This window comes from Apiospora hydei (genome assembly GCF_038363865.1).
Source record: "Apiospora hydei strain CBS 114990 chromosome Unknown utg000004l_segment0_segment0, whole genome shotgun sequence".
Classification (NCBI taxonomy): Eukaryota; Fungi; Ascomycota; class Sordariomycetes; order Amphisphaeriales; family Apiosporaceae; genus Apiospora; species Apiospora hydei.
Window position 1 is genome coordinate 2359338 of NW_027117363.1, and position 27242 is coordinate 2386579.

At 53.7% G+C, this 27242-nt stretch overlaps 13 protein-coding genes across 13 annotated transcripts; 6 read left to right on the plus strand and 7 right to left on the minus strand.

Moving 5' to 3' along the window:
- Positions 1 to 220: 220 nt before the first annotated feature.
- Positions 221 to 1281, minus strand: PG997_003240 (Initiation-specific alpha-1-6-mannosyltransferase; the record flags this gene model as incomplete). The annotated part of the gene is made up of 2 exons (XM_066807555.1): positions 221 to 622; positions 685 to 1281. The coding sequence occupies 2 exons, from the start codon at positions 1279 to 1281 to the stop codon at positions 221 to 223; spliced, it is 999 nt and encodes a 332-aa protein (XP_066671173.1).
- Positions 1282 to 2643: 1362 nt separating this feature from the next.
- On the plus strand, positions 2644 to 3447 carry PG997_003241 (Ribonuclease H1; the record flags this gene model as incomplete). Its single annotated transcript, XM_066807556.1, has 1 exon — positions 2644 to 3447. One exon carries the CDS (start codon positions 2644 to 2646, stop codon positions 3445 to 3447), a length of 804 nt encoding a protein of 267 aa, XP_066671174.1.
- A 273-nt stretch (positions 3448 to 3720) lies between these two features.
- On the minus strand, positions 3721 to 4332 carry PG997_003242 (uncharacterized protein; the record flags this gene model as incomplete). Its single annotated transcript, XM_066807557.1, has 1 exon — positions 3721 to 4332. The coding sequence occupies one exon, from the start codon at positions 4330 to 4332 to the stop codon at positions 3721 to 3723; it is 612 nt and encodes a 203-aa protein (XP_066671175.1).
- A 79-nt stretch (positions 4333 to 4411) lies between these two features.
- On the minus strand, positions 4412 to 4777 carry PG997_003243 (uncharacterized protein; the record flags this gene model as incomplete). Its single annotated transcript, XM_066807558.1, has 1 exon — positions 4412 to 4777. One exon carries the CDS (start codon positions 4775 to 4777, stop codon positions 4412 to 4414), a length of 366 nt encoding a protein of 121 aa, XP_066671176.1.
- A 953-nt stretch (positions 4778 to 5730) lies between these two features.
- PG997_003244 (uncharacterized protein) lies at positions 5731 to 7090 on the minus strand (the record flags this gene model as incomplete). The annotated part of the gene is made up of 5 exons (XM_066807559.1): positions 5731 to 5898; positions 5965 to 6095; positions 6145 to 6392; positions 6469 to 6785; positions 6863 to 7090. The coding sequence occupies 5 exons, from the start codon at positions 7088 to 7090 to the stop codon at positions 5731 to 5733; spliced, it is 1092 nt and encodes a 363-aa protein (XP_066671177.1).
- Positions 7091 to 7915: 825 nt separating this feature from the next.
- Positions 7916 to 9767, plus strand: PG997_003245 (uncharacterized protein; the record flags this gene model as incomplete). Its single annotated transcript, XM_066807560.1, is given in 7 exon segments — positions 7916 to 8270; positions 8341 to 8506; positions 8534 to 8687; positions 8761 to 9062; positions 9102 to 9204; positions 9216 to 9547; positions 9617 to 9767. The coding sequence occupies 7 exon segments, from the start codon at positions 7916 to 7918 to the stop codon at positions 9765 to 9767; spliced, it is 1563 nt and encodes a 520-aa protein (XP_066671178.1).
- Positions 9768 to 9887: 120 nt separating this feature from the next.
- PG997_003246 (uncharacterized protein) lies at positions 9888 to 10871 on the minus strand (the record flags this gene model as incomplete). Its single annotated transcript, XM_066807561.1, has 2 exons — positions 9888 to 10507; positions 10571 to 10871. 2 exons carry the CDS (start codon positions 10869 to 10871, stop codon positions 9888 to 9890), a joined length of 921 nt encoding a protein of 306 aa, XP_066671179.1.
- A 1498-nt stretch (positions 10872 to 12369) lies between these two features.
- On the plus strand, positions 12370 to 14338 carry PG997_003247 (beta-lactamase/transpeptidase-like protein; the record flags this gene model as incomplete). Its single annotated transcript, XM_066807562.1, has 5 exons — positions 12370 to 12882; positions 12943 to 12964; positions 13046 to 13074; positions 13245 to 13376; positions 13427 to 14338. 5 exons carry the CDS (start codon positions 12370 to 12372, stop codon positions 14336 to 14338), a joined length of 1608 nt encoding a protein of 535 aa, XP_066671180.1.
- A 1208-nt stretch (positions 14339 to 15546) lies between these two features.
- PG997_003248 (uncharacterized protein) lies at positions 15547 to 15795 on the plus strand (the record flags this gene model as incomplete). The annotated part of the gene is made up of 1 exon (XM_066807563.1): positions 15547 to 15795. One exon carries the CDS (start codon positions 15547 to 15549, stop codon positions 15793 to 15795), a length of 249 nt encoding a protein of 82 aa, XP_066671181.1.
- Positions 15796 to 18594: 2799 nt separating this feature from the next.
- On the minus strand, positions 18595 to 20440 carry PG997_003249 (uncharacterized protein; the record flags this gene model as incomplete). Its single annotated transcript, XM_066807564.1, has 3 exons — positions 18595 to 18616; positions 18642 to 19907; positions 20079 to 20440. The coding sequence occupies 3 exons, from the start codon at positions 20438 to 20440 to the stop codon at positions 18595 to 18597; spliced, it is 1650 nt and encodes a 549-aa protein (XP_066671182.1).
- Positions 20441 to 21188: 748 nt separating this feature from the next.
- PG997_003250 (uncharacterized protein) lies at positions 21189 to 22464 on the minus strand (the record flags this gene model as incomplete). The annotated part of the gene is made up of 2 exons (XM_066807565.1): positions 21189 to 21775; positions 21834 to 22464. The coding sequence occupies 2 exons, from the start codon at positions 22462 to 22464 to the stop codon at positions 21189 to 21191; spliced, it is 1218 nt and encodes a 405-aa protein (XP_066671183.1).
- Positions 22465 to 24155: 1691 nt separating this feature from the next.
- PG997_003251 (uncharacterized protein) lies at positions 24156 to 25183 on the plus strand (the record flags this gene model as incomplete). Its single annotated transcript, XM_066807566.1, has 2 exons — positions 24156 to 24897; positions 24993 to 25183. 2 exons carry the CDS (start codon positions 24156 to 24158, stop codon positions 25181 to 25183), a joined length of 933 nt encoding a protein of 310 aa, XP_066671184.1.
- A 916-nt stretch (positions 25184 to 26099) lies between these two features.
- Positions 26100 to 27072, plus strand: PG997_003252 (uncharacterized protein; the record flags this gene model as incomplete). The annotated part of the gene is made up of 4 exons (XM_066807567.1): positions 26100 to 26330; positions 26390 to 26452; positions 26510 to 26859; positions 26913 to 27072. 4 exons carry the CDS (start codon positions 26100 to 26102, stop codon positions 27070 to 27072), a joined length of 804 nt encoding a protein of 267 aa, XP_066671185.1.
- Positions 27073 to 27242: the final 170 nt, after the last annotated feature.

A 27242-nucleotide genomic window follows, 5' to 3' on the forward strand; every position in this document is an offset into this window, starting at 1 on the left:
TACGTAGTTGCACTGCTTGCATACACAGGACATCATTGAAAGAAAATCTCATTTAGGAGCCAGGTTTACATAGGAATCTAAACGCCAAATACGATTCGCCAGGGCAGCGAAATCATGATACCGTATTCTTATCAAAGAACTGCTAAATTCGACAAAATGCCCGCTGTCGACCCCTGAATCCCCCAAACGCCTAAGGAAGTGTATTAACCACGCTTTTACTTTATGATTGGGGAGGAGGGGCCCTCCAAGAGCCTCTAAAGTTGTGCCTCAGCAGTGCACTTGGAGGAATGGTGCCGTCATTCGTACTATTCGAATGTGGCTGGCCCATGCCGAAGCCGTCGATGGGCAATACGAGGATGTCGCCGTAGAGCCTGGGCTTCGTCATCCCTGAGAGGTCACGCAGACTCTGGACGGATGAGTCGGCGAGCTGAATCTGCTCAAAGACCATATCGGTCCACGCCGCGGGTCCCGTCGTGTTCATGGTCTCGAAACTGGAGGCCTGGAGGGCTGCGACGGTCGTGCCGTGTGCGGCTGCCGTCGCTTTTAGAGACGTGATGGCTCTGTCTACCATCCTAGTGAAAAGGGGATGCCCCGGAGCCGCCGCGATGGTCCATTGGCAGAACTGCAAACGAAACGCTTAGTAAATGCTATCAAGAACCGCTAAAATAATGACAACCAACTTACCTGCAGGTCATGCGGTATATCGACCCAGTTGGGCCCGTCGAGCTTGTCGAACTCGATCCCAACAATCACGCGTGCCCGGTCTCGGAACTCCTCGGGGACCCATCGGTCAATCGGCTGGAAACAGACCGTATCCGTGTCTGTATAGACGCCACCCTCGACGGACAGGATCAGGTACCGGAGCAGGTCCGACTTGAGCCCGGGGTTCTTGAGCTGCTGGTACGTCCGCCGTATCGTCCAGTTGGAGACGAAGTTGTTCCTGACGAAGCGGTCGGCGGCGTCGAGGCTCATGAGGGTGTACTGGTGGTCCGGGTTCATGGCGATCCACGAGGCCGTGTCGCCGAGCGCCTCATGGTTGATCCCGCCCGTCTTGCTGGTCTTGAAGTCGCGCGGGGTCAGGAAGATCTGCCAGATCTTGGGCGGGATCAGGTCAGGCGTCTCGGCCGGGACGTGCTTCTCGCGGTAGCTGAAGGCCTCCTCGTAGTCGGTGATGTGCGGGGCGCTCCGGGGCGCGAACGTCAGCAGGCCGTAGATGGCTATGAACACGACCGAGATGACGAGGCAGAGGCCGCGCACGTTGAAGAGCGATTTGGAGAGCATGGTGAGTTTACTCGGGCACGCCGATGAAGTACTAGGTTGTTGGCATGGATACACGTCTGGATTCAAGTACGAAGCCGAAACGCGTTTCTCCTATTCGAAAGAATTTTCAGAAGCGAAAGGTGTACCTATACTCAAACCCATCAAGTCGGGTGTCTGGAATGTGAATCGGCTAGGTGGCAACATGTGAACCCTCTTATACCAACTCAGTTGGAGTTATGGAAAATGCAAATAAACACATTCCAGGCTCGTCATGGAGATCATCTTTCATCACACTTTTGCCGACCCATGGCAATTGAAGATATTTATAACGGCAACTCTATTTCGGTGAGCCTTTTGTCGTTGACTGGGTCCACCTGGTATCAGTCCCAGGACTATATCTCATGTAATTTCTTGCTATCGAGGAAATGTAAAGGACCTCTTAAGTTTAATTCGCTTGGCACTTGTGGTTCAGCATTCCCGGCATTCTAAATTTCATGTCCACATCCAGCTTGTTTTATCTTTTGTCTTCGCAAGACCTACAAGAGGGGTTGATAGTTAAAATACCATTTCGCCAATTCACCAATGAGACAAGCAATTTACAATGTCCCAAGGGGCCAGGGAATTTCAAGATTTGAAGAATGACGGTAGGTAAAATCAAGCCCTCAGACTCAGGGGACAGGTGTTGGGAATGGTAGATCTATTGGTTTTAGACAGGCATGGGGCCCTAGCTGGAGAGCCAGTCTCCCTGCGATGCCCATGCTACTAGGTACTGAGCAAGGGGTCCCTCGAAGGAGAACGTGGCTTCAATAGTTCCCTCAAGCTACGGTACGCCACGTCTATTTATAGAAACACATGCAAGCCAACTGCCTGCAAGCTGACTCGAGATTGCGCTGATGTTTATATACAGTTTGTGGGGTACATAATTGGCCCCTTTTCCACGTTGCTAAGGTTGTCGTCAGGTCCCACAAGCAAGCGTTCGCCTATAAAAGCTGCCATCATATCCTGCGAAATCCCAGAACCACATTGAACCAATTGTTGCCAGCTTGGTGTCAAAATTGAGCAATGTGCATAGGTACCTTTGCACTTCGAGCTGCTCCCGCGGGGATTCGCCGAGGAGCGAATGGAACAACTACACATCAGCCTTATAGAACGAATACCACTGGTAAGTTGCATGTATAGGCTTAACAGTACAAGAAGTCTCTCGCATGTCTTTGCGTCGATCTTTGGTCGGATGACCCGAGAGTGTCTCGGATGACCCTTGAACAAGCCACAGCCAAGCCACGTTTAGACTTTGTTTGCTTCCAGCCCAAGTGAAACCGCGAGAAAACTCTGCCCGCTGATCATTCATTCTCACAATCATTCTCACAACTTAACGCAATCGCCATGTCGGGACCTCGGCTATCAAGTCTACTCAAGCGGGTGCGGGAGTATGATGAAGACCCTCGACCATCAAAACAGACCAGAAGGGATCAGGGGTATGGTGAAGACACCATAGAGCCACACAAAGGCGGACAGCCTCATAGCACGCGCGACACATACCCTCGAGCGGGCGACTACGCCATGTTCAAGCGTGAAATGCCAACGGATCCTTTGGAGCTGGACATGAGAGGACATCTTGGCTTTCGACATGTCCGCTGCCCACGAGGCGTGTCCAAGTGCCAATGCGGACTCCACGCCTATCACCTCGACTCTCTGGTCATCGCTATTGACGGGGCCTGCCCGGGCAATGGCAGCCACAAGGCAACGCGTTCGGGCGGAGGCATCTATTTCGGCGACGGTATGGGCACCGATTCCACTCGGTCCGATTATCAGCAGAACTTTGCCTTCTCGGTGCCGGACCACGCCGACTTGCCGCACACCAGCCAGAGGGCAGAACTGTATGCCGCCGCCGGCGCGTTGCTCAAGGCACGACACTATGTGGAGAAAGGGGGACAGTACCCCTGCGGCGACAAATGCGCCACACCTTGCACGGTGAAGCACATCGTCCTGAAGACGGACTCGGCCTACCTGGTGAACGGCATCACCAACCACATCAACAAGTGGGAAACCAACGGGTGGCAGACGGCAGCCGGCACAGACGTCAAGAACCGGGATCTTTGGGTGTGGGTGTCGACTTTTGGCTGGTACCCCGAGAGCACAACAAGGAGGCGGACAGGTTGGCTGCCGCGGGTTTGGTGTCGAATCTGACTATGACGGTCGAGGCAGGCTTCGCACACACTTACGTCTTTTGATGAAAGTCATTGACGTCAAAATCAGGACTGGAGGCTGGCTTACTGCCCAAAAGAAGCCAAGGAGAAATTCATTAGAGGAGATTGAGATAGCCTAAACAGTTTCAAGTTTGTATGCTCTGGAAAGTGCAAGCTGTATGTAATAACATATTTACACATTTCTTTTTCCTCCACAAACTCCCAAGCTTATATAACACTGTAAGCCCAGAGCCAGTAGTAGGCCAGTCATGATTCAGACGTTGAGCTTCGGCAGGAATTCGACTTCGCTCGACACGCTGTACTCGGTAATGACCTGTATGGTTTTCAAAGTCTCATTACTGTGCCCCGGACGCCGCCCTCCGACTTTATTCGCGATCATCATACCCTCGTCACTCTCGCTTAGTGGCAACCGCCTCGTGCTACCGCGGACCAACGTCCGTGACGGTCTGCGAGCAGCACCCTCCTGATACCCGCAGGAGTGCATTTCCTGACCCCCTCCACTGATCTGAACGCTCTGGTAGCCATCCCAAGTGCCGCCGGTGCTACGTTCGTAATAAGATATATTCCCCGAGGACGATGAAATGGTCTTCTTTGCCGGACCGCCGCTGCCCTGGAGCCCACTCCGCCAGGTCGACTTGAGGAACATCGGCCGCAGGCAGGGTATCGAGACGGTGGCGGCGGCGACGAAGAATTCGCGCGAGGACCAGAAGGCCGACTGGAGGCTTTGGTCCAGGGGCTGGAGCGAGTAGTACGAGCGCAGGATGGAGGCGGCCGTGACGAAGAGGCCGGAGAGGAATAGGGGGCAGAGCAGCAGCTTGTGCTTCGTCGGGAGCTGGAGTTTGATCAGGATCGGGACTGGCAGCATGCAGCAGATTAGGTCGGTGCTGGTCGAAGCAACGAGTAAGCAGACGAGAAGAAGGTGTGTATAGGAGAAGTGCGACGGCTTACAACGGGTCGAGGACCCCTATGATGTAGAAATTGAGTATGCGGGTGGTGCACTGCTCCCCAGGGAACGGGAAAACCTGCCACGAGTGGTGCACGGGCAGACATCCCAGCACCTGGGTGAGGATGGAAGCCAGGTAGCTCATCCCGGTGAAAAGAGCCACGTATCTGACTGCGGACATCTCTCTTGGCAGTCCGGCGCAGAGACGAGCAAAGAAGGAGAGCGCGGCGGCTTTGATGCCCCAGACGTACGCCACGTAGGAGATCCAGGACACGAATACCACCTGACCGCCGCGCTCGTAGGTTGCGTACTGGTCGCTGGGAACCGCTGCCGCCGTCTCGGGCGTGAGGCCGACGTTGGATGGCATCGTGAGGGCGTAAAAGGCGCAGGCTGTATAGACGGCCCACACGGCCTGGCGTACAGATGCATCCGCAAGATCAGCTTCACTCACTCGATCCAAAAGGAGGCAAACGTTACCATGGCAAGTCCAGTGAAGTAATCGTCAAGAGCGAATCCTCGCAGTCCTACCGTCTTGTACCGCGACGCAAGGCGAAGGAGCAGGAACGCATTCCCAACGGCGTATTCAGCCCATAGCTCCTTCAAGTATGCGTCTACCACGGCCTGTTGGTCCGCCATAGTCGCGAAGTGAAGCTTCAAGCAAGATAAATGAACAAATGTTAGATCAAGAATGTCAAAGTGTCAGAAAACAACAGCAGCGACCGCATTGGGACAGCGGCAACATCCCGTCAGTTACCTAACTGGGATGTCTCCATTCTTTTATGGACTCCACCAAGGTCAAGAAGATGCCAGTCTACGTCCAACGTGACTGCTCAAACCGGCAAACCGGCGGTGTGCACTTGGAAACAACTTGAAAGCTGAGGCAGGGATAGAAGTTATGATACAGTCTTGTTGGAAATCTCATGGCGAACGACCCTTGGGTTAGATCCGGGACGATCGTGCCATTGTCATCGGAGCCGGCAGATGATGGGTGTTGCAAGAATCCAGAGAAGGCTAGCCGGAAAATACACATCACAAACCGTAACACGCCAGTAGAAGGTCGGATATCCATTTGCCAATTGCCGTAATGCTGCAACGTCTCGCCCCTCATTACCCCCGTCCAGTGCAACTGTGGCGCGCTGGGTATTGGTCCGGGGTGCCCCCCTGTGCTGTCTGATCGTCCATTCAACGCCAGCAGCTCTCTTAACCCCCAACAGATGCTCAAGCCATACGTGGCGTAGGACGTCTCCGGCTTTCTCGATGTGTTCATGAAGCGTAATGGCTTGGATTTGACTAATTACGACATGTAACGAACCTCTGCTACTAGTCTGTCGATATGGTGACATCGGTTTTGCGCACAATTCCCTTGCGGCTGGAGCAATCATCGTCCAATTCCTCCCATCCGGTCGTGCGCGGGCCGACTTGAGCAGAGGCGCGGTAATCGTTTTTCAACGGCGTCAGCTTGAAAGGACGTCCCTCCAAGTTTTCATTCTGGAACCAAATGTTAGCACAACCAGGATGTTATAGACGACATGCTTGAGATGGATCCAGACTCACCTTGGGGTTGCTGCGTTCACTCGTAGACCCGTAATACGACCGGAACAGCTTCCGCAAGGGCGGCAGCGAACAGGCGATGATCCCCAGGCTATTCTCGGTGATGGAGCATATGATAATAACGGCAACATGGTCTGAGTCAATATTAGTACCGATGCAAGCCATGTATGTGGATACACTCACACAACAGGTTGTTGGGGTACTTGGCAGCGTCCCAATACTTGAGATAAGGCATGCGGACGCACGTTGCAATGCTCGCCAGTATCCCCAGGCCGAGGATCCCGACAACGGATACCTTTGCCCGGCGTGGCATCTGGAGATCGGCCACGATGAAGAACGGTATGATGGCGCAAGCCCAATCGGTGGCCATCTGGATGGACGAAACGATGTAGCTTACGGTCGTGAGCGTGATGACCTTTTGGCATGTGCCTCTGTTGATACTCGGATGGTCAGCTCAATGATACACAAAGGATGATTATAAACAAAGGAGACTCATTAGGTACTCACAATGCCGGATTCCAGTTTGCGGCGAACGGCCTGCAGTTGGCAAACACAAAGGCCAACGCCCCTATAGCCACCACGATCATCAAACACATGTAGAACGAGATGGAATACGTGATGCGTCTGCGTCGATCGATCCGGATGCAAGTAATGCCAATGGCACACTTTATTATGGTCGACGAGATGAAGTACAGCACTTCCCAGTAGATTATGTATTCGAAAGCACGCATCTGGTACAAGGGGTTGGGGATCTGCTCGTCGCGCGATCCGACGCCATACCGTACTGCACACACGCCAAATACGGTGGCCGGGATGTATGGAAACTGCGAGGCGAATGTTGGTCAGACATTTGAGAGCGAGGCTGGCTACTTCCGTAGCTACCTATACAGGAGTGACTCACGAACCCGACGACTACTAGGTAGTCATCCGCCCCCCATACTGCGTTGCCCACACGCGAGAAACCCGCACGAACCCAGATCCGGAGAAGCACGACGATGGACGTGATGACGCTGAGCAGGACCAGAACCGTTTCGGTAGCCAGGCCCAGGCCTTTCGGTGGCAGAGGTGGCAGAGTATACGCGAGGTCTGCCAATTCATCGCCAGACGGGGCGTCCTGCAAGCTGGCCATTGTCACTCACTCATTCGGCGATTCTGAATACCAGGAGAGGGAGCACCAACAAAGTCGATTCACTAGGTAATTACAAAACGAGAAGTGACGACCATAAAGGCGCGGTGCGGGAGGATTAAAAACGAGAGAAGCACTCCGGGCCACATATTTCAATTTCTAGCTATGGCGAAAGGGGAAGACGACGGCCGCCCTCAAGACAACTTGAGGGTGGCACAGGAAGATACGCCGCGGCGGCGCAGTTTCCAGAGCCTTGGCACGGAGGATTGTGTTGCCTGCCAGTTTTCATTTCCGGGGAAGGGCCAGAACGCGTCTTGGACGTCTTAATCACTGATCGGCGGTCTCATCATCCTGGCAGTTCGCATTCCTTTTGTATGTATAGATGCACCAGCCTGCCACCCGCTCGGAGCGTCAAATCATCTGCTGGAGTCCAACGGCTGTGGATTCGCGGGATCGTCCCCCCTGGTTACCCGTCGGCCAAGAACTCCACATGTCGTACCACTTTGTGTTGTTGTTTGGTTTGGTTGCGGCACAGTCGCCGTAGGGTGCTGAGTCTAGCCAGAAGTGTAGATGGTGGTATATAGCGGTCCGCACACACAACCAACCGGATATCCGAATGCAGTCCCCGCTCCGAGGATTGATAGGATAGGACAAGGCCCAGCAAATATTTATGCTTACCCCTGCGGGAAGAATTCCTTGCGAATCACCACGTTTGTCCGGGCGGGCGCGCGTGCGTGAGGTATAATACCCATCCAATATAATCCAGTCTCCCCCCGGAGAACGTTGACATTACGAAGCATCAAACCAGCAGCAGTCGCCAACGACACCATGTCGACTCCCTTTCTCTTGCTTCCAGTACCCGGCCTGGCTTTGATCCTGATCAGCATCGCACTTGCCTACCTGGTGACGAGCTCAGTCTACGCCATCACCCTCCATCCTCTCGCAAGCGTTCCCGGTCCGAAGCTATGTGCTATCAGTCGCTTGCCGTACTGGCTGGCCTACTTCCGAGGCGTTGACGTGTACTGGCTGAACAGACTGCATCAACGGTACGGGCCCGTCGTCCGCTTTGGGCCGACCGATCTCAGCTATACGGCGGCCGAGGCCTGGCAGGACATCCACGGGTTCGCCAAGGGCCAGCCCGAGAACCCAAAGGCCCCAGAGTTCTCGGTGCAGCCCGTCAATGGTACGTTGCAATGCAGTCTCTCTGGTGCATTTCACCTGACCATCGACTGACCAACCATGACGGAACGCAGGCGTGCCGAGCATGCTCACAGCTACCTTCGAGGACCATGCCCGAGTCCGCAAGGCCTTCTCGCCCGCCTTCTCCGAGCGTGCTCTCAGAGCACAGGAGCCTCTTTTCGAAAATAGTAAGTTGGGAAGTCCCAAGAGGCAAGGCCAAGCCAACACATGCTGTGAGATGTGACTAATACGTTCTTTTCATTCCAGTATTGACCTCCTGGCCCAAAAGATTGGCGAACTTGGCAAAGACCAGCAGCCCCTGGAACTGACCAGACTTCTCAACTTCACCACATTCGACATCATGGCAGAGCTGTGCTTTGGCTCCCCATTGGGCCTTCTGGAAAAGAACGAGTTCAGTCCCGTAAGTATCATTACGCGCCCAACTCTTACTACTTTGAGAGTCAGCGCTGACGAATATGATACCAAATCTACAGTGGGTAGCATCCGTATTCCAAGGCGTCAAGATGTTACCTATCGTGTCGATGATATGCTATTATCCCCTGCTCAATGCCCTGTTTACCCACTTCGAACCCAAGTCGGTCACGGAGCAAAGAGTTACGCACTGCAAGCACTCGGCGGATCGGGTCGATCAACGGTTACGTGAAGGATCCAATCAGCCGGACGTGTGGACACTGGTATCGGAGGACACCGAGAAGTCCGATACAAAACTCTCGCTGAAGGAAATGCATTCGAACGCTGAGCTGTTCATGCTCGCTGGGTCGGAAACTACTGGTACGTACCTATCTCTCATTCTTGCCCCTTTCACTTGTTGAAGTATCCTGAAATCCATGCTGATTAGTCATAAAGCTACCTTGCTCAGTGGTGTGATGTACTTGTTGCTGAAAGACGCTGCGGCCATGCTTCGTTTGTCTCAGGAAGTACGTACAAGCTTCCAGACCGAAGAGGAAATCACGTTTTCCGGCCTTTCTACCTTGCCCTTCCTCAATGCCTGTCTGAAGGAAGCGCTACGAGTATACCCACCAGTGCCGATCGGCTCCCCAGAGTCGTTCCAGAGGGCGGCAAGTCCATCCTTGGACGTTGGGTTCCCCCGGAGACGCGTGTCGCCGTGCACCATTACTCGACGTACCATTCCGAGGCCAACTTCAAGGACGCCGCGTCTTTCGTCCCCGAGCGGTGGCTTGGGGACCCTCGCTATGCCAACGATAACCAGGCATCCCACGCCCCCTTTGGCTGGGGTCACCGCAACTGTTTGGGTCAGAAGTAAGTGTGATGTGGTCCCTGCCCCCTCCCCCTAATCGCCCCATCCATCCCCACTAACAGTGAATCTAGTATGGCCATGCACGAAATGCGACTCATCCTCGCGAGACTGATATTCGCCTACGACTGGCAGCTCTGCGAAGAGAGTCGGGGGTGGTTGGAGCAAAAGGCTTACGCGCTGTGGCAGAAGGAAAGGCTGTGTGTTACAGTGACACCCAAATAGAGGCATATATAATTACCACGCTGTATATAGAAACGGGACCGTACTTGTCATTCTTGCCCCGACTTGTGAGGAAGTCTATAATCAGCTGTAAATGCAATCCACGTGTCAGTCTAGGCTACCTCAGCCATTTGGCCGTATCGGACCATCGGGCACGAAATGCTTCATCAGCGTCCTGTTCCCGCTCCTCTCGGTGGCAATCTGATACCGCCTCTCCAGCTGCCGGGCCTTCTTCAGCTGCTTCAGCGACGCGGCGATGACGGAGCGCTGCTGCGGCAACGGAAGATGGGCCAGAGCTTGGCGATCGCCCGCCCGCATGTTGGCCAGCTGCGTCGTGAAGGCGTTCTCCCGCTTCTCGCTTCTGGTGAGGGCTTTCGAGCCGGACGAAGTAGAGCACTCGACTACGCTTGTGGAAGTCTCCGGCTGCTGCGGGAGATCAATGCCAGTCGAAGCCCCGGGGCCTCCATGCTGACGGTTTGCTTCCGCTGCGCGCGGATTCTTCCTCGGGCGCAGAAGACCAGACACATTTTCCGACCGGCTCGAAATGACCTTGCCTGACGGTAGACGCAGTGAGCTGTCGTCCGTCCACACTCTTTCTTTCGTTGCATGTGGCACAGGATCAGTTGCTTCATCGTCTCCATCACCCTGGCTGCCATCTCCCGAGTCGGAAAAGTCGTAGAAATCAGCAAACTCGGAACCTTCGCGGTCAATATCAAATCTGCAGTGGTTCTTGCCCAGCATGTCTAATGAATTACTAGTGAGCTCCCGTGGGCAGGGGGGGAAAAGGGGTTCATGGCAGGACGTACGTTGTTGTGCGGCCACGGGGCTGCTTCGCTTAGTGCCGCAGCTTATGCACTCGTTGTAGCCAAAGATGACAAGATGTAGGTAGTCGAACAATGTCTCCAGGTCCACTAGTAGCCTGTCTCGACTTGGAATGAAGAGCCCGTGTACCATTTGCATGTGTAGCCGGTTGGATTCGAGGTCATCAAGTTGTGTGTTGCAGAACAGGCAGCGTTCTGGAGCGAATGTCGGACGGATATAGTCCTCATCCCCTAGTTGCAATGCGGCTGAGCTGCCGTTGCTGCTACCCGTAGTTGTCGTGTCCATTGTCGGTGGAAATGAGGGGCAATCTGTGAAGTGCCTTGGGTCTGAAGGCGTTTGTTGACTGCCACTTTCTCTCAAGTTCGTACCGACTATATACATTCTTGGAAAACAAACATCCTATACTATACCACTGACTTAGTAATACATTACGAAAGCTAGTTACACAAACGATGGCCCATTGGTCAATTGGTACCTCCGTGTGAGTCAGGAAAGCATAATCCGTATGAACAACAGGGGTAGGTATGCTCAATGCGGACAAGTGGAGTTGGTTTGGGCCTTGATCTTGCTGTCCATTGGCTGGAGCTTAGTTACCCCAGACTATGAATCATACTGAATCAAAGGGGTAGAGTCATTTTGGCAAGCGGTTTGACACACTCGTATCCCCTTTTGCATAAGTCTGCATTTGTGCATTGGTTTGTGCAACATGCCTTCGGTCCCCAAATACGGACGCTCCCGATCAGTGGATAGACTACGGATTACCAAAAGGCTATTGCCGAGGTCCGAGTCGAGAACCGGAATGCGACAGCGTCGACTCCGTGACCACCGCTGGCCACTGCGACGCTATGCGCAACCTTCAATGGTGATAAATCTGTGCTCTGCTTGGTACCACGCTAAACGCATGTAATGCATCTTGCCTGATATGCCTTCAAGCCACAATATAAGGGCTTGTGCCTCGACTATTCGGGACGGCACTGCATTGCTCCGGGTTCTTGCTCGCACGCACCGCATTCGGCTTATACCACGGGCCCTTTAAAATCCAGAACGGTCCAGACTGGCTGTCAAACGTCCGCTTATGCACTATGCAGGTGGTGTGCATCAATCCTCCTGGTTGCCGCAAACCCCGGGCCAGCCATCTAATGTGATGTCTAGATAAGGGGTGCATGCAAATGTGAGGTCAACATGAGCGAACCTGGACAATCAAAATTACAGCGCTTCCCACACTGCGGTGCCTTGCGGTGCCTTACAGTTCTTGGCTTGTCCCACATTCCGGCGATGCAATTCCGGCGCTGGATAGGATCGACTTCCAAGCCTCACTAACGATAGTTTTCTGCCCCTTTCCGTTTTCTTGGGCTGGTTGAGTGTTGTACCGCCAATGCGAGTTCCGGTTCATTTGACTCCGACGTCAAAATGGCGTTGGCTGTTCCTCGAATGGGAAATTATGACAGTCCTACTATCATGTCGCGATTTAGCCTGAACCAATGGAAATCGGTTTCCGCTCCCTAACTGGACAAGCCCCCTGCTGTTACCCATGGAAGGCTGTCTGTCTATTTGCCTAAAGCTCCTAGTCTGCGGTGCCCAGCTTGCAACATATCATTATTTGCGTATCGTGTCGTTACAGTAGTATTGCAACAGATTAGCACGTGGATTCGACCTATGATTGACCCAGGTATAAAACGAACCCGGAACCACCAAAAGGGACTATGAATGCATCTACTGCACATGATCTCGGTACTTAAGCCGTAGTAACAATTTCTAGGTACCACCTGGTGAACTCGACAAGATGACGGCCTTGCAATGGTTTCTGTACCTACTCTCCTTCGGGATGCCCCTGGCGCTCGCGAACCCGAACTGCCCCATCTACGGAGCCGAGTTCCCCAAGCCGCAGCGCCTGACCGAAAGCGCCATATGGAAGTCCGCGATGGAGAATCTCACGGCCACCTTTAACGAAGTAGATACCACGGCCATCAACTACAGCTACACAGTCCAGGTCTTTTCCACGAATCCGGGACCGCCGATCTTGTTCGAAAGGTTCACGACCGCCCAGAACCTGCCCAGCAACACGACAGGGGTCAAGAAGGTAGACGTGGATACGGTATTCCGGATCGGGAGCGTCACCAAAATCTTCACGGTCCTCGCGTTCTTGGCAGAGACGGGCGACCAGTACTTCAACCGTCCGATCACGGAGTTTATACCTGAGTTGCAGGACATAGTGAATCGCCGGGGAAACGAGACGGTTGACGAACTGCGGACGGTGAAATGGGAAGACATCACGATAGAGGCGCTTCTGTCACAGGTAAATAAGTCACAAATTCTACTTTCATGGGGTATCTTATACTAACCTACCCGATTACAGATGTCTGGAATTGAGCGAGACTGTGAGACCCCCGGAGCCGATATTTAAGGCCCGTTTCATGACGTGTCCAAACACTTACTGACAGAACCGACCTTGGTGGTAGACCTCATTCTCGGGGAGATCATTGGATCTGTACCCTTGGACAGAGCAGTGAGACTGGGGTTTCCCCCACTAGCCTCTCGCCCCCTTGCGGCGTCAACCCTCTGTGCAGCCGAACGCGTAAGAGCAACATTATCACGACTTGGCCGCGGTGACGGCCACCAGATAACAGAAAACTGACTATCCCAACAGAATTCTTCGAGGGCATCGCGAATTCGTACCCCTCCTTCGCGCCCTGGAAGACCCCGGCCTACTCCAACATCGCCTTCCAGCTGCTCGCCTACGCCCTGGAGAAGATGACGGGCCGCCCGTTCCTCACGTCCCTGACCGAGCGGGTGCTGAACCCCTGGACCTGCGGCACACGTACTACCGCGACCCGCCCGAGCGGGTCGGCGTCATCCCGCGCAACATCAGCCAGACGGGCTGGCGCGCCTACATCGGCGACGAGAGCCCGTCGGGCAACATGTTCGCCTCGACGGGCGACCTCACCGCGCTCGGCCGCGCGGTGCTGGGCTCGACCGTGCTCAAGCCCGCGATGACGCGCCGCTGGCTCAAGCCCGTCACCTACTCGTCCGACAACGTGGCCGCCGTCGGCATGCCCTGGGGCCTGCGGCGCCTGCGCCTCAGCGCCGCGAACCCGCACCGGACCGTCACGGCCTTCACCAAGGCCGGCGGCGTCGGCGACTACTCGTCGCTGCTGACCGTCCTGCCCGAGTTCGACCTGGGCATCACTGTCATGGTCGCGGGCCCGCAGACGGCGGGCGGCATCTGGACCATGGCCGACTACATTGGGGCCGTTGTGCTGCCGGCCTACGACGCGGCGACGCGCGAGGACGCCAACGGCCGGTACGCGGGCCGGTACGCCGCGGACCCGGCCGCGTACCCGAACCTGACGTCGTCGCTCGAGATCACGACGGACCCGGCCAAGCCCGGGCTGGGCCTCACCTCGTGGGCCAGCAACGGGACCGACATGGTCCTCGTGGCGCAGTCGCTGCAGTCGGGCATGTCGGTGCCCTCGGACCCGGGCGCTGGTAACTCGAGCACGCCCTCGGTGCGGCTGTACTACACGGGCCTGCAGTCGGGGCCGCGCGAGGCCTTCAAGGCCGTCTTCGAGGCCCAGGGCGCGCCCGACAACCCGGGCACGGGCTTCTCGACCGACTGCGGGACCTGGATCGACTACACGGGCGTCACGTACGCCGGCATGCCGCTCGACGAGTTCATCTTCGAGTCGGACGACGCGGGCAAGGTCTTGAGCGTCAAGAACCTGGCGCTCAACGTCACGCTGCAGAAGGTGTAAGTTTGTAGCTCTGTCTAGGAGCAGGCTGGCTGGAGGATATGGCGATTTTCCTTTCAAATGTAGTCGAGAATACGCTGTCGCACCTCCCGGGTCTGGCCGGTAAACTCGCTGTGTAATTATATCTTTCATATCTCACTGACTCGGAATTGCGACATGAGAAACTACCAATCGGGGCGTATCAAGGATGTTTAATTATGAAACTGGCATAGGCGAGATAGTGAATGTGTACTTTCGCTGGGGTGATACTAAATTACTGTGATTTCATGGGATTAATACTGCTCGTCGGATCCAAAGAAGCCTCATCGATGAGATCTGATGCGCCTTGGTATCCGCGGCACGAATGAGGAAAGGGGCTCAACCGAGGAAACAGACAGGGCAGTTGAGGGGGCGGTGGGTGAGTCTAGACCCAAGTTCTACTGCGCTTGAAAGACGAATTCGAACGATTCGCAGCCGGTCTGCTCCGTGTCCGAGATCACCAGATTCGTCTGGTCGTCGCACGTCTGGAAGACGACGGGGTCGGGGGCCCCGTCCGTGCCCGTCGGGCGGACGCAGGACACGATCCCGGTACCGGCGCCGGAGGTGCAGGACATGTAGACGAGGTCGTTGCTGACGTCGCGGATGGCGTAGGGCGGTTCGAAGAAGAGCTGGGCGGTGGTCTCGTGCCGCGGGCTGCTGGCGCCGTAGCCCGCGAAGCTGAGCGTGTTGCTGTTGCTCGAGTCGAGGAAGGCGTAGCTCGCCTGGGAGCGGCCGTTGATGAAATCCACGGCGTAGTGGTTGGTGCCGTCCGTCGTGGAAGTCCGGCTGGCAAAGGCGTAGCTACCGTCGTACCGGGAGCCGCGGATTAACAGGACTCCTTGGGTGGGTCCAGGCGCCGGCGGTACTGCGTGTGCAAGGAGGATCAAGTCAGTGGGTTGTTATCAGAGGGGGTAGGGAGCAGGTTTTCGTTTTCTGTTTCTTTTTTCATCTTCCCACTGAAAGACAGACCGCCTGTCGATCAAAGGGGGTACCGGGCAACTTACCCGTGGTGAACGCAGTTGTAGTCGCTATCTCAAGAACGCCGGTGGTGGTTGTTTCGAGCGCGGTAGTGGTGCCCGTCTGTGGTAAACGTATAGTTAGTAAACCTCATCTCGCCACATTAAGGATACGCATGTTTTATCCGTTGGTAGGAAACCCAATAATATGTCGGGTATAAAGTGCAATGAATCAAAATGACTGACCTGATCTACCGTAGAAGTAGCAGCAACGGTCGAGGTCGCCGTGGCCACCTCGGTGATGATGACAGTCTGCGTTTCAATCGCCGTCGTGGTGAAGCTCACGGTCAACTCCGTCTGAGCCGTCTCAGTGACCTGCGCGTCGCCGTCGGTCACGGTCAGGGTGGCCCTAGGAGCCGGGGCGGTGACGGTGGTCGGGCGTACGCCGTGGCATCGGCAGGCGCTGAAGAAGGCCTTATCGCTTAGACAGACGTCGGTCGCGTACGCTGGGATCGACACACCGGCGACACTAGCACTCGCGCTCACATCCGCGCTCACCGAGGGCAAGTTCCTTCTGCGATCGGCGGCAATCGCAAGGCTTAGGCTGGGGTTGTCAACAACACAGCCCCTTCTGATTTGCTTCACGCTCCCCACGTTGCCCGACCCAGTGACGGTGGCCATGCAGGTGAGGGTTTGAGTGGCGGTGGACTGGGATGGGTGTCAGCAACTACTACATACGTAGTGTGGCACGCGAGAATAGTAACGTACCGTCAGGGTTGCTGTCTCGGTGACGGTAACGGCCACAGAGTTGATCTCAAAGCGCTTGGATTAGTAATTACTCTTGCCTCCCAGTCTCGAAGCACAGGACCAACATACCTTAGTGGTAACATCGTTGACAGTAGCGATGCTGGTCTCCGCGGTAGTAACGCTGGTCGTGTCGGTCTGTTCCAAACCCCAATCAGCATATGCCCCGAAGTTCCATACGGAGTGATTCTTTCCGCGGTTCGGCTTACCTGGGTGGCCGTGTCGAAATTACTCTTGGTTAAAATATCCGTGACGTCAACGGTCTGGAACGCGGTTACGGTGACAGTGTCATAGCTAATCGAATGCGTCACGGTCGTGCGCATAAAAGCCGAGCATTGCGCCTTGGGGTCCTGCGCGGCGTCGAGGCCAGTCTGGAGAGCCACCAGATAACACGAGTCAGGAGTGCATGTTAAGCAGGGCTTGGCCTGGACGCCGCCCAATAGCAGGAAAGGAACGAAAGCGAGCGTGGTCTTGTACATGGTGATTGAAAGATTGACTTGGGGTGAGCTGTGTTGAGAATCGTCGGGGGACCGCAAATCGAAAGAAAGGCGATTTCAACACATATTGGACCCCCAAGCGTATATAGCGGCTTCTTTTTAGTATCAGCCTGGTGCATTTCCTAGATGGCTTCTGTGGCGTTCCTCATTTACCATTAGTCTTTCAGCCTAGCGCTATCGTGCTAGAAGGGAGCCGGACAAACTACCCCTGGGAAAGCCAGTGTGAGTCTCAGCTGACTACAGCTTTGAGATCGACAACTTTCAGCTCACCTGTATCTGGAGTACCCCTGCAGGTGGTAGCTAGGCAGTCCTTAGTACGTCCCTAGATGGCTACGCTAACCTCAACGTTGCCTAACGTGGATAGAAACGCAGTAGTTTTCCTTCCTAGCTCACCTTTCGCCCATCTTAGGTCGCATGGATTTAAACAGTTCCAACGTGTCTTTGCAAATGCAGGCGAATGCAAGGAGCTGTTCCGTCGACGAGACTTGCTGCTCGTTTCTTTGTAGATCTTCCACCACCATCCGAAAACATCCAAGGAACTCGGACTCGGAGCAGTTCGTCGCGGCCGTTGTGGAGATTTCCCCTGTGTGTGGATCTGCCTTCCGACCCAGTCGCAGGATCCGGAGCAGACTCGACGAAGTAGCTTTCCGGGGCTTCAGTATTAAAGGGTCTAGAAGTTTCCCTGGAGGCTGTCTTTCAGAGCTGTCGGCGAATCGTGCCTCCCAAGCACCAGACCTTGGATGGCAGACTAGCTGTAAAGGCGGATACTCATCGTCATATTCCACGTTTGCACCAGTCTGGCGCGAGTGATACACTGATGCCGAAAGCTGTATGGTGAGACGTTTGGTCCACGCAACGTCGAGATACAACCGCATGTTTCTTGATACATCCAACATTGTCTGGATCACCGTCGTATTTTGGCTCCTTCGCGCCTGTATTTCATCACCGTTGTCACCGCCTTGGGTCTTTAGGCGGCCTTCAGAAAGCTCTAGGTCTTCAATTAGGGCATGTTTGACCAAAAGTGCAAACTCAGCCATTAGTGTGATTTCTTCGCTGTCGTCTGGGCTGTCATTATTGAGCCCCAGGCTGGCGTAGGAGACAAAACTCAAATGTGGTCTTTCCCAATGCCGCAATCCATACAGTGGTGTTGTATAGCAGGAAACTCTGACAGAGGTGTAACGGTGTGACCATGGCTTCATATGATTCAAGAAATCCATGTGAATATGGGGATCGTCCTTTGGAAGAAACCCATGGCGTTGGAGGAGGGCTTGAGTAACCGGTGCGGCCTCATGAACATGGGAATGAATATAGTTCGGGAAACTTTGGCCACAGTAGAGCCAGAACATGACGTGCGCGGGCCATGGTACCCTTTCTGGGCAGAGAACCGATCGGAGCTCAACCCTATCTATACGAGTGGTCATGCGAAAGAGGCCCTGGGCCGCAGAGTCTGTCAAACGAGGATGATCGTTTTCCAGACCCTTCAGGATATACAATAGGTTTTGCATCCGCAGTGTCATGAGCGTAGTCTTGAGCCCATTCACGACCTGTCCGTACGATGGAGCAAAAGCGATCCATCTTAAGTAAGCCTCCAAGAGTCTCTCGTAAGCGTTCTCGAACGAAATATGCGGCAGTGAGAGCTTCTCTATGTTCTGCGGATCGCGGAGAGCTTCGTATGCTGAGCGATGGACCCAGTCCACGTACCTTGTCTCGTAGTGGAGGGTCGAAGGGAATGGCGGAGGGCGATCCAGGACCGTTCGCTGGAGTTGGTGTGAAAATTCATCGCTCCATACATCGGTGTTGTTTATCTTGGATGGATAAATCCAGGCACAGCCTGACTTCCAATTCCTCTCCTCCCATCCGTACCGTTTCCGGTGTCTTATCTCCATCAGTCCAGCGCTCCTGGCTGCAACTTGCCACTCCGTCTGCTGGCACATTGAAGCGAAAGAGGCGTCTGATGAAAAGGCGACACCCGGCTTTGCAGCGGTCAGGACCGGCACAGAAAGGATCTGTTCGCGGCAATAGGGGCCGTACGGTGCTTGAGGCGAGACTTTATTCGCAATTTCCAAAAGCCTCGAATAAAACATCAGGGACTCGGTATGAAACTCGTCAATCTTTCCAAGCATTGACGCAAATATCTCCTCAATAATTTTTGGTGTCTTTACAATCCTGCGGAGGATGATATCCGTATCGTCGCCGCACTCGGCGCCTTGAATAGCAGCCTGCGTCACCAGTATAGCCCACAAAAAGACGCCTTCGGCGTTTTCGGCAATCCGATATGCTATCTCTTCGGTTCTATCACGAATGACTTGGATATCCATGACGCTGTTCTCGAGCTTCGACTTGGCGAAGTGACAGATGTCGTCGAAATTGAGATCCTGCAGGCGAAGCTGTTTGCAGTGGGCTAGCCTTCGTACCAATGGGACCTCTGGACGGCTTGAAACGCATAGTTTTACGTTGCTGTTGTTGTTGTTCTGGACTCCGCGGAGCAAGCAAAAGAGGTTGTCGTATTCGCCGACGTACTCATCCAAGGCGTCAACAAAGATACAGACATGTTCGCCGTCGAGTAAGTGTATCGCCACGTCGAATGCTTCGGTTAGTGTTTTCTCAGTCCATGCTGGTATCCTGTACCTTTCGATGCCCAGCTTGCCCATTATTCTGCTTATGTATTGGGAAGTGCTGCCACGTTTTGCCGAACAAATCTGGTAGAGCAGGCTTCTCAGAAGCCCCGACATGGTATTTTGAAGATCAGTGCCAAGACGCCAGAAGTAAAACGACAATACCAGGACGTCTTCAGTCCCGGACCAGACCTTCAGGAACTTCTCGGTATTCTGGTCGTCGATGATATAGGACATCAGAGTCGACTTTCCCGATCCAAGTTTTCCCGAGATCCAGTACTCGCAATCATCGTACCGCAGCCAATCCACAAATCCTTCAAAGGTTGCCCTATTCCATTTTATGGAATCTTCTCCATCCGATTCTGCGACAAGCTCTTGTCCGTAAATCCAGTGAAGCGTCCCGGGGGCAGCATCTTTGATCTCGGACTCTCGACGAGCCATCTCCGGGAAAAACAGACTCTGCATGAACTCTTCATGAAATTCCATCTGCCGAGATTCCTTATGGAAAGCGGCGCCAGTTTGGTCTGTTTGGTCGAGTCTCTTCTTTACTGCGGTCTCAAGCCCATCAAGGCGGCTGCTTAACTTGGTCGGAATTGCCTCGATCTCCTTCACCAGCTGCGCGTTGTCTGCTTCCGAGGAACCCTGTAAGTTGTCCAATCCTTCCAGGATCTCCTGGACCCGCCTATCGAGCGTATGGAATCTTTGGGTACGCTCACGAGACTCGATATTGAGTAAACGCCTGGAACGGGTCAGTACGCTGAGCCACATTCAATATTGGCATCGCGTTTTCAGAACCCACCAAATGTCATCAACGAGTAATGATTGTAACAGCTTCTCCTTGTCTTGGATTGACCTTTCCAGTTTCTCAATCTGTTTTTTCTCCTTCATAACACGGAACAGCCTCTTGGCTGTGCTGACATGCGTATTGGCCCCAGCGCCACGTACAGATTCGAGCAAATGCAATAGTTCATCGGCTGCCTGGGCGCATTTCGTTGCCAGATCGCTGATGCGCCTCGGAACTCTCTGGGGTGGGCTCGTGAGTAGCTCCTTTCTGGACTCCCGAGTCTCACGAACTAGACTTTCGAGTGCCTTGTTCCTATCGGTCGAGGAATCCGCATTGTCGCGAATCTCCTTGCAGAGTGCTGCAGCCTTGATGCCGATGCCGATGAACTGTGCTGCGGCCGCAGCTATACCGACAGCAGATACTGGATCCATCGGCGCCGTTGTTGATGCAGTTGGCTAAGTAGGTGGAATCGAGCATGAGATAGGCGGGGCTATCTCGTTGGTGTTGAGGTGATTGCCTAGCTTATGTCACGTGACGTCACTGCCTCACTGTGGGCCAATATAGAAGCTGAAAGGGATGATAGATTATATTAAGTATATATTTTTCTCGACAGACTAACTACCTGGGTTGAACAATTATATATCATCGTCGTTTCTACGGATTAGCTTTCTTAAAAGCTGGGCAATAGGTGTATACCATCATGCTACATACGTGGATAACGATATCATAAAAATAGGTTGAATTACCCCTGAATAACTGCTTACTCTTATATACAAGCCTTTAGCCGACTTATACGCCGACACTACGCTGGGGTGTTGCAGCCGGGTCATTATTATACAAGTTCCTCGAATCTATGAGTATCGGAGCAGCTCAGGGCTAACGAGAATCAAAACGACACAGTCATGCTCTTCTCCCAGCCCAAATGTAACCTTCGGGGCCATGATGACCGACATGTGCTCGAGCTATTACCCCGAGGCGAAAGAGGCGGGTATTTGGTGCTGTCGGCCGACTGGCGGTGCCACTTGTACCCGATACGTCATTTTCGAGGGATTATCTAGCTTACAGACAGGACAACATAGGAGCATATATAAGTACATTTAATATAACATTATAGAACTACATGATGGCCATATGCACAAATTGCCCATATGGAGACTCCGCTATCTCAGTGCCAACATCTCACGCGTCTGTCGACTCAGACAACCGAAACCTCCAGTACTTGTGCCCCGTTGGGTTCTTCAGGAGGTCCTCCATGCTCGCGATGAACACCTTCCCGGGCCCCTTGAACTTCAGCCCGCTATCGATGCATAACCGCGCATACCTCATGGCCGGGACAATCTTCCCCACGCCCAGGTACTCGACGGCGGCGCGGTAGTAAGCCTCCTGCATCCTTCCCTCGAGCCGCTCAAGCCGGTACAGCTCGATCAGCAGCTCCGCCTTCTCGGGACTCGGCGCCTTGACGGACGTGGACGCCTTCGCCGAGTAGTCGTCCAGCTCGGACCAGAGCTGCAGGATCTGCTCGATCCGGCTGTCGGACTCGCTCACCAGGAACGGCTCCGCCGTGCACGCGGGGCAGCCACACTCAAAACCCCAGTGCTCGTGCAGGCGCGCCTGGCGCCCAGCGGCCGTCTGGAAGCCGTCGATATACGATACAGTGATCTCCTCGCCGGGCATGATGTCCCGTACGGCGTAGACCTTGTTGCTGAGGGTTTCGGGGTCGAAATAGTAGACGCAGTTGGGGCGGCAGTCATGGTTTAGACGCGAGACTGTGCGAGTCAGCATGAGTTTTCTCCCCTTTTCTTGTATCGGATGGACGACACTTACTTTCTGTGAAGACGGAGTGGAAATCGGCTCCTTGGTCACCAACACCGGTCCGGAACGAATTTACAGCGAAAATCTGGCTGATTCTCATCTCCCGGCTGGGAACGCTCATGTGCGTCGTGAGGTTCAGGTAGCGGTCCCGGTGAACGCTTGGCAATGCCTCGACACCCTGTATCAATAATTCAACGGACTCGTCCTCGGATAGCGTATCCAGGGCGCCGCGGTCTAACATAACCGCGGGCGTCCGCGCCATGATGCGCTGACCGGTGCGAATGGGCTTCGTGGCTATGAGGCCGATGCCCTTCCCGGGGATCTCGGCGTCTTCATAAGAGTCTGCACTGTTGTGTGACAGCTGTGCCTGTCCCGGTTTGTCCGAGAATATCCCCTTTGCCAGTTTGGACAACCGTTCTGGCGTCGTCACGACCGATACACCCTCACTGCTGCTGAAGGATGGTTTCGTGAAGGCGCAGTACTCCGTCTTGCCCGCGCTGATGCATGGTTTGCTGCGCACCCACGAAGGGGCACCTGCTGCTCGACATTCTTGGTTACGTTGCCCAGACGAGTGGAAGTAGACTCTGACTCCAGGCATATCTGACTCTTTGAATGATAGTATATCGGTTTGGGCAGCGGACATTGCTGCGAGATCAGGGCGTCACGACCTGTGAGCTAGCCGAGGCGAACGCAACGAGTGTGGGAAAGATGAGGGTATTGGTGGCCACCATGACTGCTTCTGATTAAAGATAAAGATAAAGTGAAGTTGGTTTTGGATTTACATGAGATGAACCTAGAAGGAAAGTTGACAGAAGACGGGCTGGCAGTTGAAACGACTTGATATCCAGCATCTGAGACAAGGGGCAGGGACAACATGAGACGAACGAAGCTTGGCAATTGGACCCCACTGGCATTGGCCCCCTGACGATCCAGAGCATCTCGATGCCCATAGCAATGTGGATTTGCAACGCCGGAACTGCGCCATGTCTATAGATGCGATCTTTGCTATTTTGACGTTGCTATACGAGAGCATACTCAGCTTAGTCATCAACCGTCCATATTTCAACATGCTTTTCTCCCTGCAGAGCGGAAACGGCTTATGTAATGGCTACATCATTATGAAGAACCATCCATCCTTAGTAGTAGCTGTCTTGATTGAACAGACTCATCAATCAATATCTCTGTATCTGCAATTAATTCGAATTTTGTGGCCAATAAGCAGCAAAAGCTGTGAGCAGGCCAAAGTAGGCGGATGGGCTGCTGTAGCCGGTGCTGAGCCCCGGGCTTATGGCTTATCAGCGGCCCCACTTGGCATGAATAGCGTCAAGATACAGTTTCGATCTTCAATGATCCAAAAGAGCTACGGAAAAGGACTGCCAAAAGAACTGCATGCCTCGTATTCTTGTCCAGGGGAAGGGGAAAAAAGAAACAAAGGTCAATTTGCCTTGGTCTGTGAAACGCTAGCAATTGAGAGAGGTGCATCGCTTTGAGTGCAACAGGCGGCCGCAATGAATAGGAGGACTCTTTATTGCTTTTAGCCCGACCCGATTATTTCCTGTTTTTCTTCTTTTTCTTTCTTTCTTTTTTTCTCTCCTTTGATTTTTTTTTCTTCCGGACACAAGACCCGCACCTCTTCCATTCACCCCCAACACCAACATTCCACCTTCAACAAGCTTGCCCTATTCCGGGTTCAAGATAACTACAACCCTCTCAGAAAGTTTTCGGTCAACGCCGACAACTAGTTATCCATGAGTCAATTCAACCAACCCAATCTATTCCAGGGAAATAGCAACGCCGACAGGCTGTATCCAAGTTCTTCTTTTATACCAGCCAACACGCGGCCTCAACGGATGGACACAGCCTGCATGCCAACCATGGCCTCAAAACAGGGAGGCTTCATAGCCCAAGGCTATTCGCTGGCCCTGAACCGCGAAATGCCTGATATCCACCAACTTATACCAGAGGTAAGGTTCGGACCCGTCTCTTATACCCCTATAACCCCGGTTTTGCATATCTGTATAGGCAGCAACGGGTCTTGCGGAACGGGCATGCAGTGCCTCAAACCAAGGAAGGAGCGATGAACCGGACGGTCACACTTTCCCTCGTGACCTTGTGTTGCGCCTGCTGCCCAGAAACCCTACCCCGGACAAGGCTGGTTCTTTCTTTCTCTTCACGTTGTGATGTTTGGCTGCGAGTTTCACTTCTCTTTCATCCTCCTCTTACTTCTCCTGCACAAAGCACATGTGCAAGACCCAAGAAAGTACCTACATCAAACTGAACACAAAACTGACATCGGCGGCCCAGGTGCCAACTCTGGCAAGTACTGGCAACAACATGATGAACAGCAACGGGACCCTACCAGACCAGCACAGCGTGAACTATGAGTCGAGTGTCGACCTCAACCAGATCACTCGCCGGCAGCTGGAGGAAGACATTCTGGCCTACCGCTATGACCTGGACTCCTGCCGCCACCACCTCGCCGCGCCCGATCTGACGCCCCAGGAGGCCCGCACCGTGCAGCTGCGCGTCCTGGACATGGGCCACCAGATCCGCCACTGCCAGCACCGGCTTGAGATGATCGATGCCCAGGCGCGCCAGTCGGCCCTGTCGGCATCGGCTTCTTCCGTCAGCAAGCGCCAGCAGATGTTCAACTTCGACCCGGCCCCCAAGCGGCAATCGGCCGAGATGCAGCAGAACGGCGGCGGTAGCAACAGCGTCAAGCGCCCGCGCCTGTCGTCCAAGCCCAGCCACAAGCAGCTTCCTCCCGTCGTCGGTAGCGGCCACAACGGCCTCGCCCACAGCGATGACACCAATGAAGACACGATCGAGGTCGACATCACGCCCAACTTCTTCAACGGCGGGGGCGAGCGCGCGGTGCAGCGCCTCGGCTTCTGGAAGTGCCGCCTGTGCACGTCTAACAAATACCTCTCAGCGGGCTCCAGTCGCGTGCCTAGTGCGCCATGCAAGTGGCCGCTGAAGGACATCAGCAAGATGCTGAACCATTTCCTCGACATGCACACGGAGCACACGGCCGAGGAGCGCTGCATGGAGCTTGGTGACGCATTAGACCAAAACCGTAAGTTTTCCCCTCATTCATCCTTGGCTTCCTTCCTAATCCACTCCGGACGAACATAATTTGTGTATGAGAATATGACTAACTTGATGCATCAGGCGGACCCTTTGAGTACTGGTTAACCAGGACACGACGCCAGGACCTTCGAGACGGGACTTTTGTGGACGACTGTGTCGAGGCTTTGCAAAACGGTTCACTTCCGGACAGCCTCCGTGGATTGAACCGCGCTGCAGCGGACTTCCCCAACAGCATTGTGTTCACAAAGTCGGAAGATCCCGCCGATATGTAGATGAATGTTAGCCACCAGAGGATGGGGTTGGATAGGCTAGTCCTGTCCACGCGATGCAACACATATCGTCCTGTATTCTACGGCATATTTTGCGTAGAGGCATGAGATGGGGTTACCAATTTAATGAGAAAGAAAACGGCAATGCACCAAATCCTGTCCCCAAGACCTTTGCGCCCAAACCAACCTTGAGCTTGTTTGTGATTTCACAGTGGCTATTGGAATATATATTTTTCTTTGTTGTTTCTCATCACATAGATACAATTATTGGTTCCTCTTTCCCGAAGTGTGATGCATTGTAGTGCGCCCTTGTGCTCACTGTCAAGTAGGTCGAATGAAAGTTCATCTTCCACATGTCGTGCCATTATGGACTTCAGATATGTTCTGAACAAGGCGTTGAGGACTGCGGTATGTAAACTGTACGCATGGTAAGAACAACTTACAAGGTCGTAGTATGAGTACCTAATGCAATAGAATCGCCGACATATGCGCTCAACCTTCTTCATGGGCCTCTAGACAATGTATTGTCGCTCTTGAAACCGGTGGGTGTCGTCTCACGACACCTGGGAATGTCGTGCTTCTTGCGGTGTTGGCAAGCCTTTCTTTGAATTACGTCCATTTCTAGATCATACCCTCAGCGGAGGTTGTGGGAAGTTTCAGCTCAATAAACTTGAATCCAGGGCTTTCCAGGTGTTCTGCCGGGTTCTAAGGAGTTGCGCCGGTGAAGATATGATCTCATCTATATTTCTAAACAATTACATCGGCAATTGTTCGTTGGCCTGCTGGTTCTTCTATTGAAGTATACCTATTAGGTACGCTCGTCCAAACAAACATCTTGACCAAAACCTGCCGTATTCAAAATTCCAGAACACCAAAAAGAATTGGCACCAAGGGTTCAAGGCATCAACATTGAACCACAATGGCTGCCAACATCATGCGCCCGCCCCGGCAACTGAGTCGATGGGAGGACCTCTCTCCCAACGACTTGAACTGGTTCAGGCAAGAAGCCTTGCACTGCCTTCGAATGACCATCCCCACGGCAGTCGATGACGACCTGGAACGGCTCAACGGCGAATATTACATTAATCTAAAATTCTGGTCGACGAAGGTCTTCGACAACGGCTTCTGGGACAGTACCCAAAAGCCATCGGTAAGTGCGGCCTTTGAACGCATCTTTTTCTGCGTCTATCTAACGACATGAGTGAATAGCCTCCCACTGACCCCAAGGTGAATGGCATTGAAGGATGCGTACTCGTCGGAAGATTTAAGGAAGTAAGGGCACAAAACACTGGCAACTTCGAGTTGTTGGAACAATATTGACGTTCATAGGATCTGCCCAAATCTGCCAAAACCCGGGAGCAGTGGGCTCGAAGACTGGAGGGCGGACATGACGTAGACCAGCAGCAGGTCCAAACCCATCGGAGCCGCAAGGGAGGTGCAGCAGCCTACATGCGTTACCGAGTAGACAAGCTGCTCGACGCCATCATCCCGGAGTACCTGGATGCCAAGTGCAGATGGGCCCCGGCCGACCTCATCGATTTTAGCGACGGCGAGAAGCCCAGCGCCACCACCAGGGCACAGGCTATGATGAAGCAGGACACCTACCAGAAGTCTATAACCCTCAACTGGAACGGTCATTTGCTGGTATACCTATTCCGAAAGAAACTCTATGAGGACAAGTATGAAGCCCTAGCCTACCACCCGTTACCGTAACTACCAACCTTCAAAATAGTCACGAGGAGGACCATCAGTCCATGGAGGTCACCGGCATCCGGGAGTACACCAACGCGGACTATCGCGAGACTACCTTGATTCAGCCTTACGTCCAAGACATGATGCAAGGGATGATGCTGAGCTTACTCGACTATAATGTCCCTCGCGTCTGGCTTTGATCCGAATCGTACTCTGCATTGTTATGAGCCAAAACAAATAATGGTGTGCATATCAGCTCAATGCTTTCGACGAGGAAAATGCATCCACTTAGCTTAGGAGAGACCAGTCAAGACTGCTTAAACAGGATTAACCTAGATTATGAATGTGGCATAGTAAGCCTAACATTCCA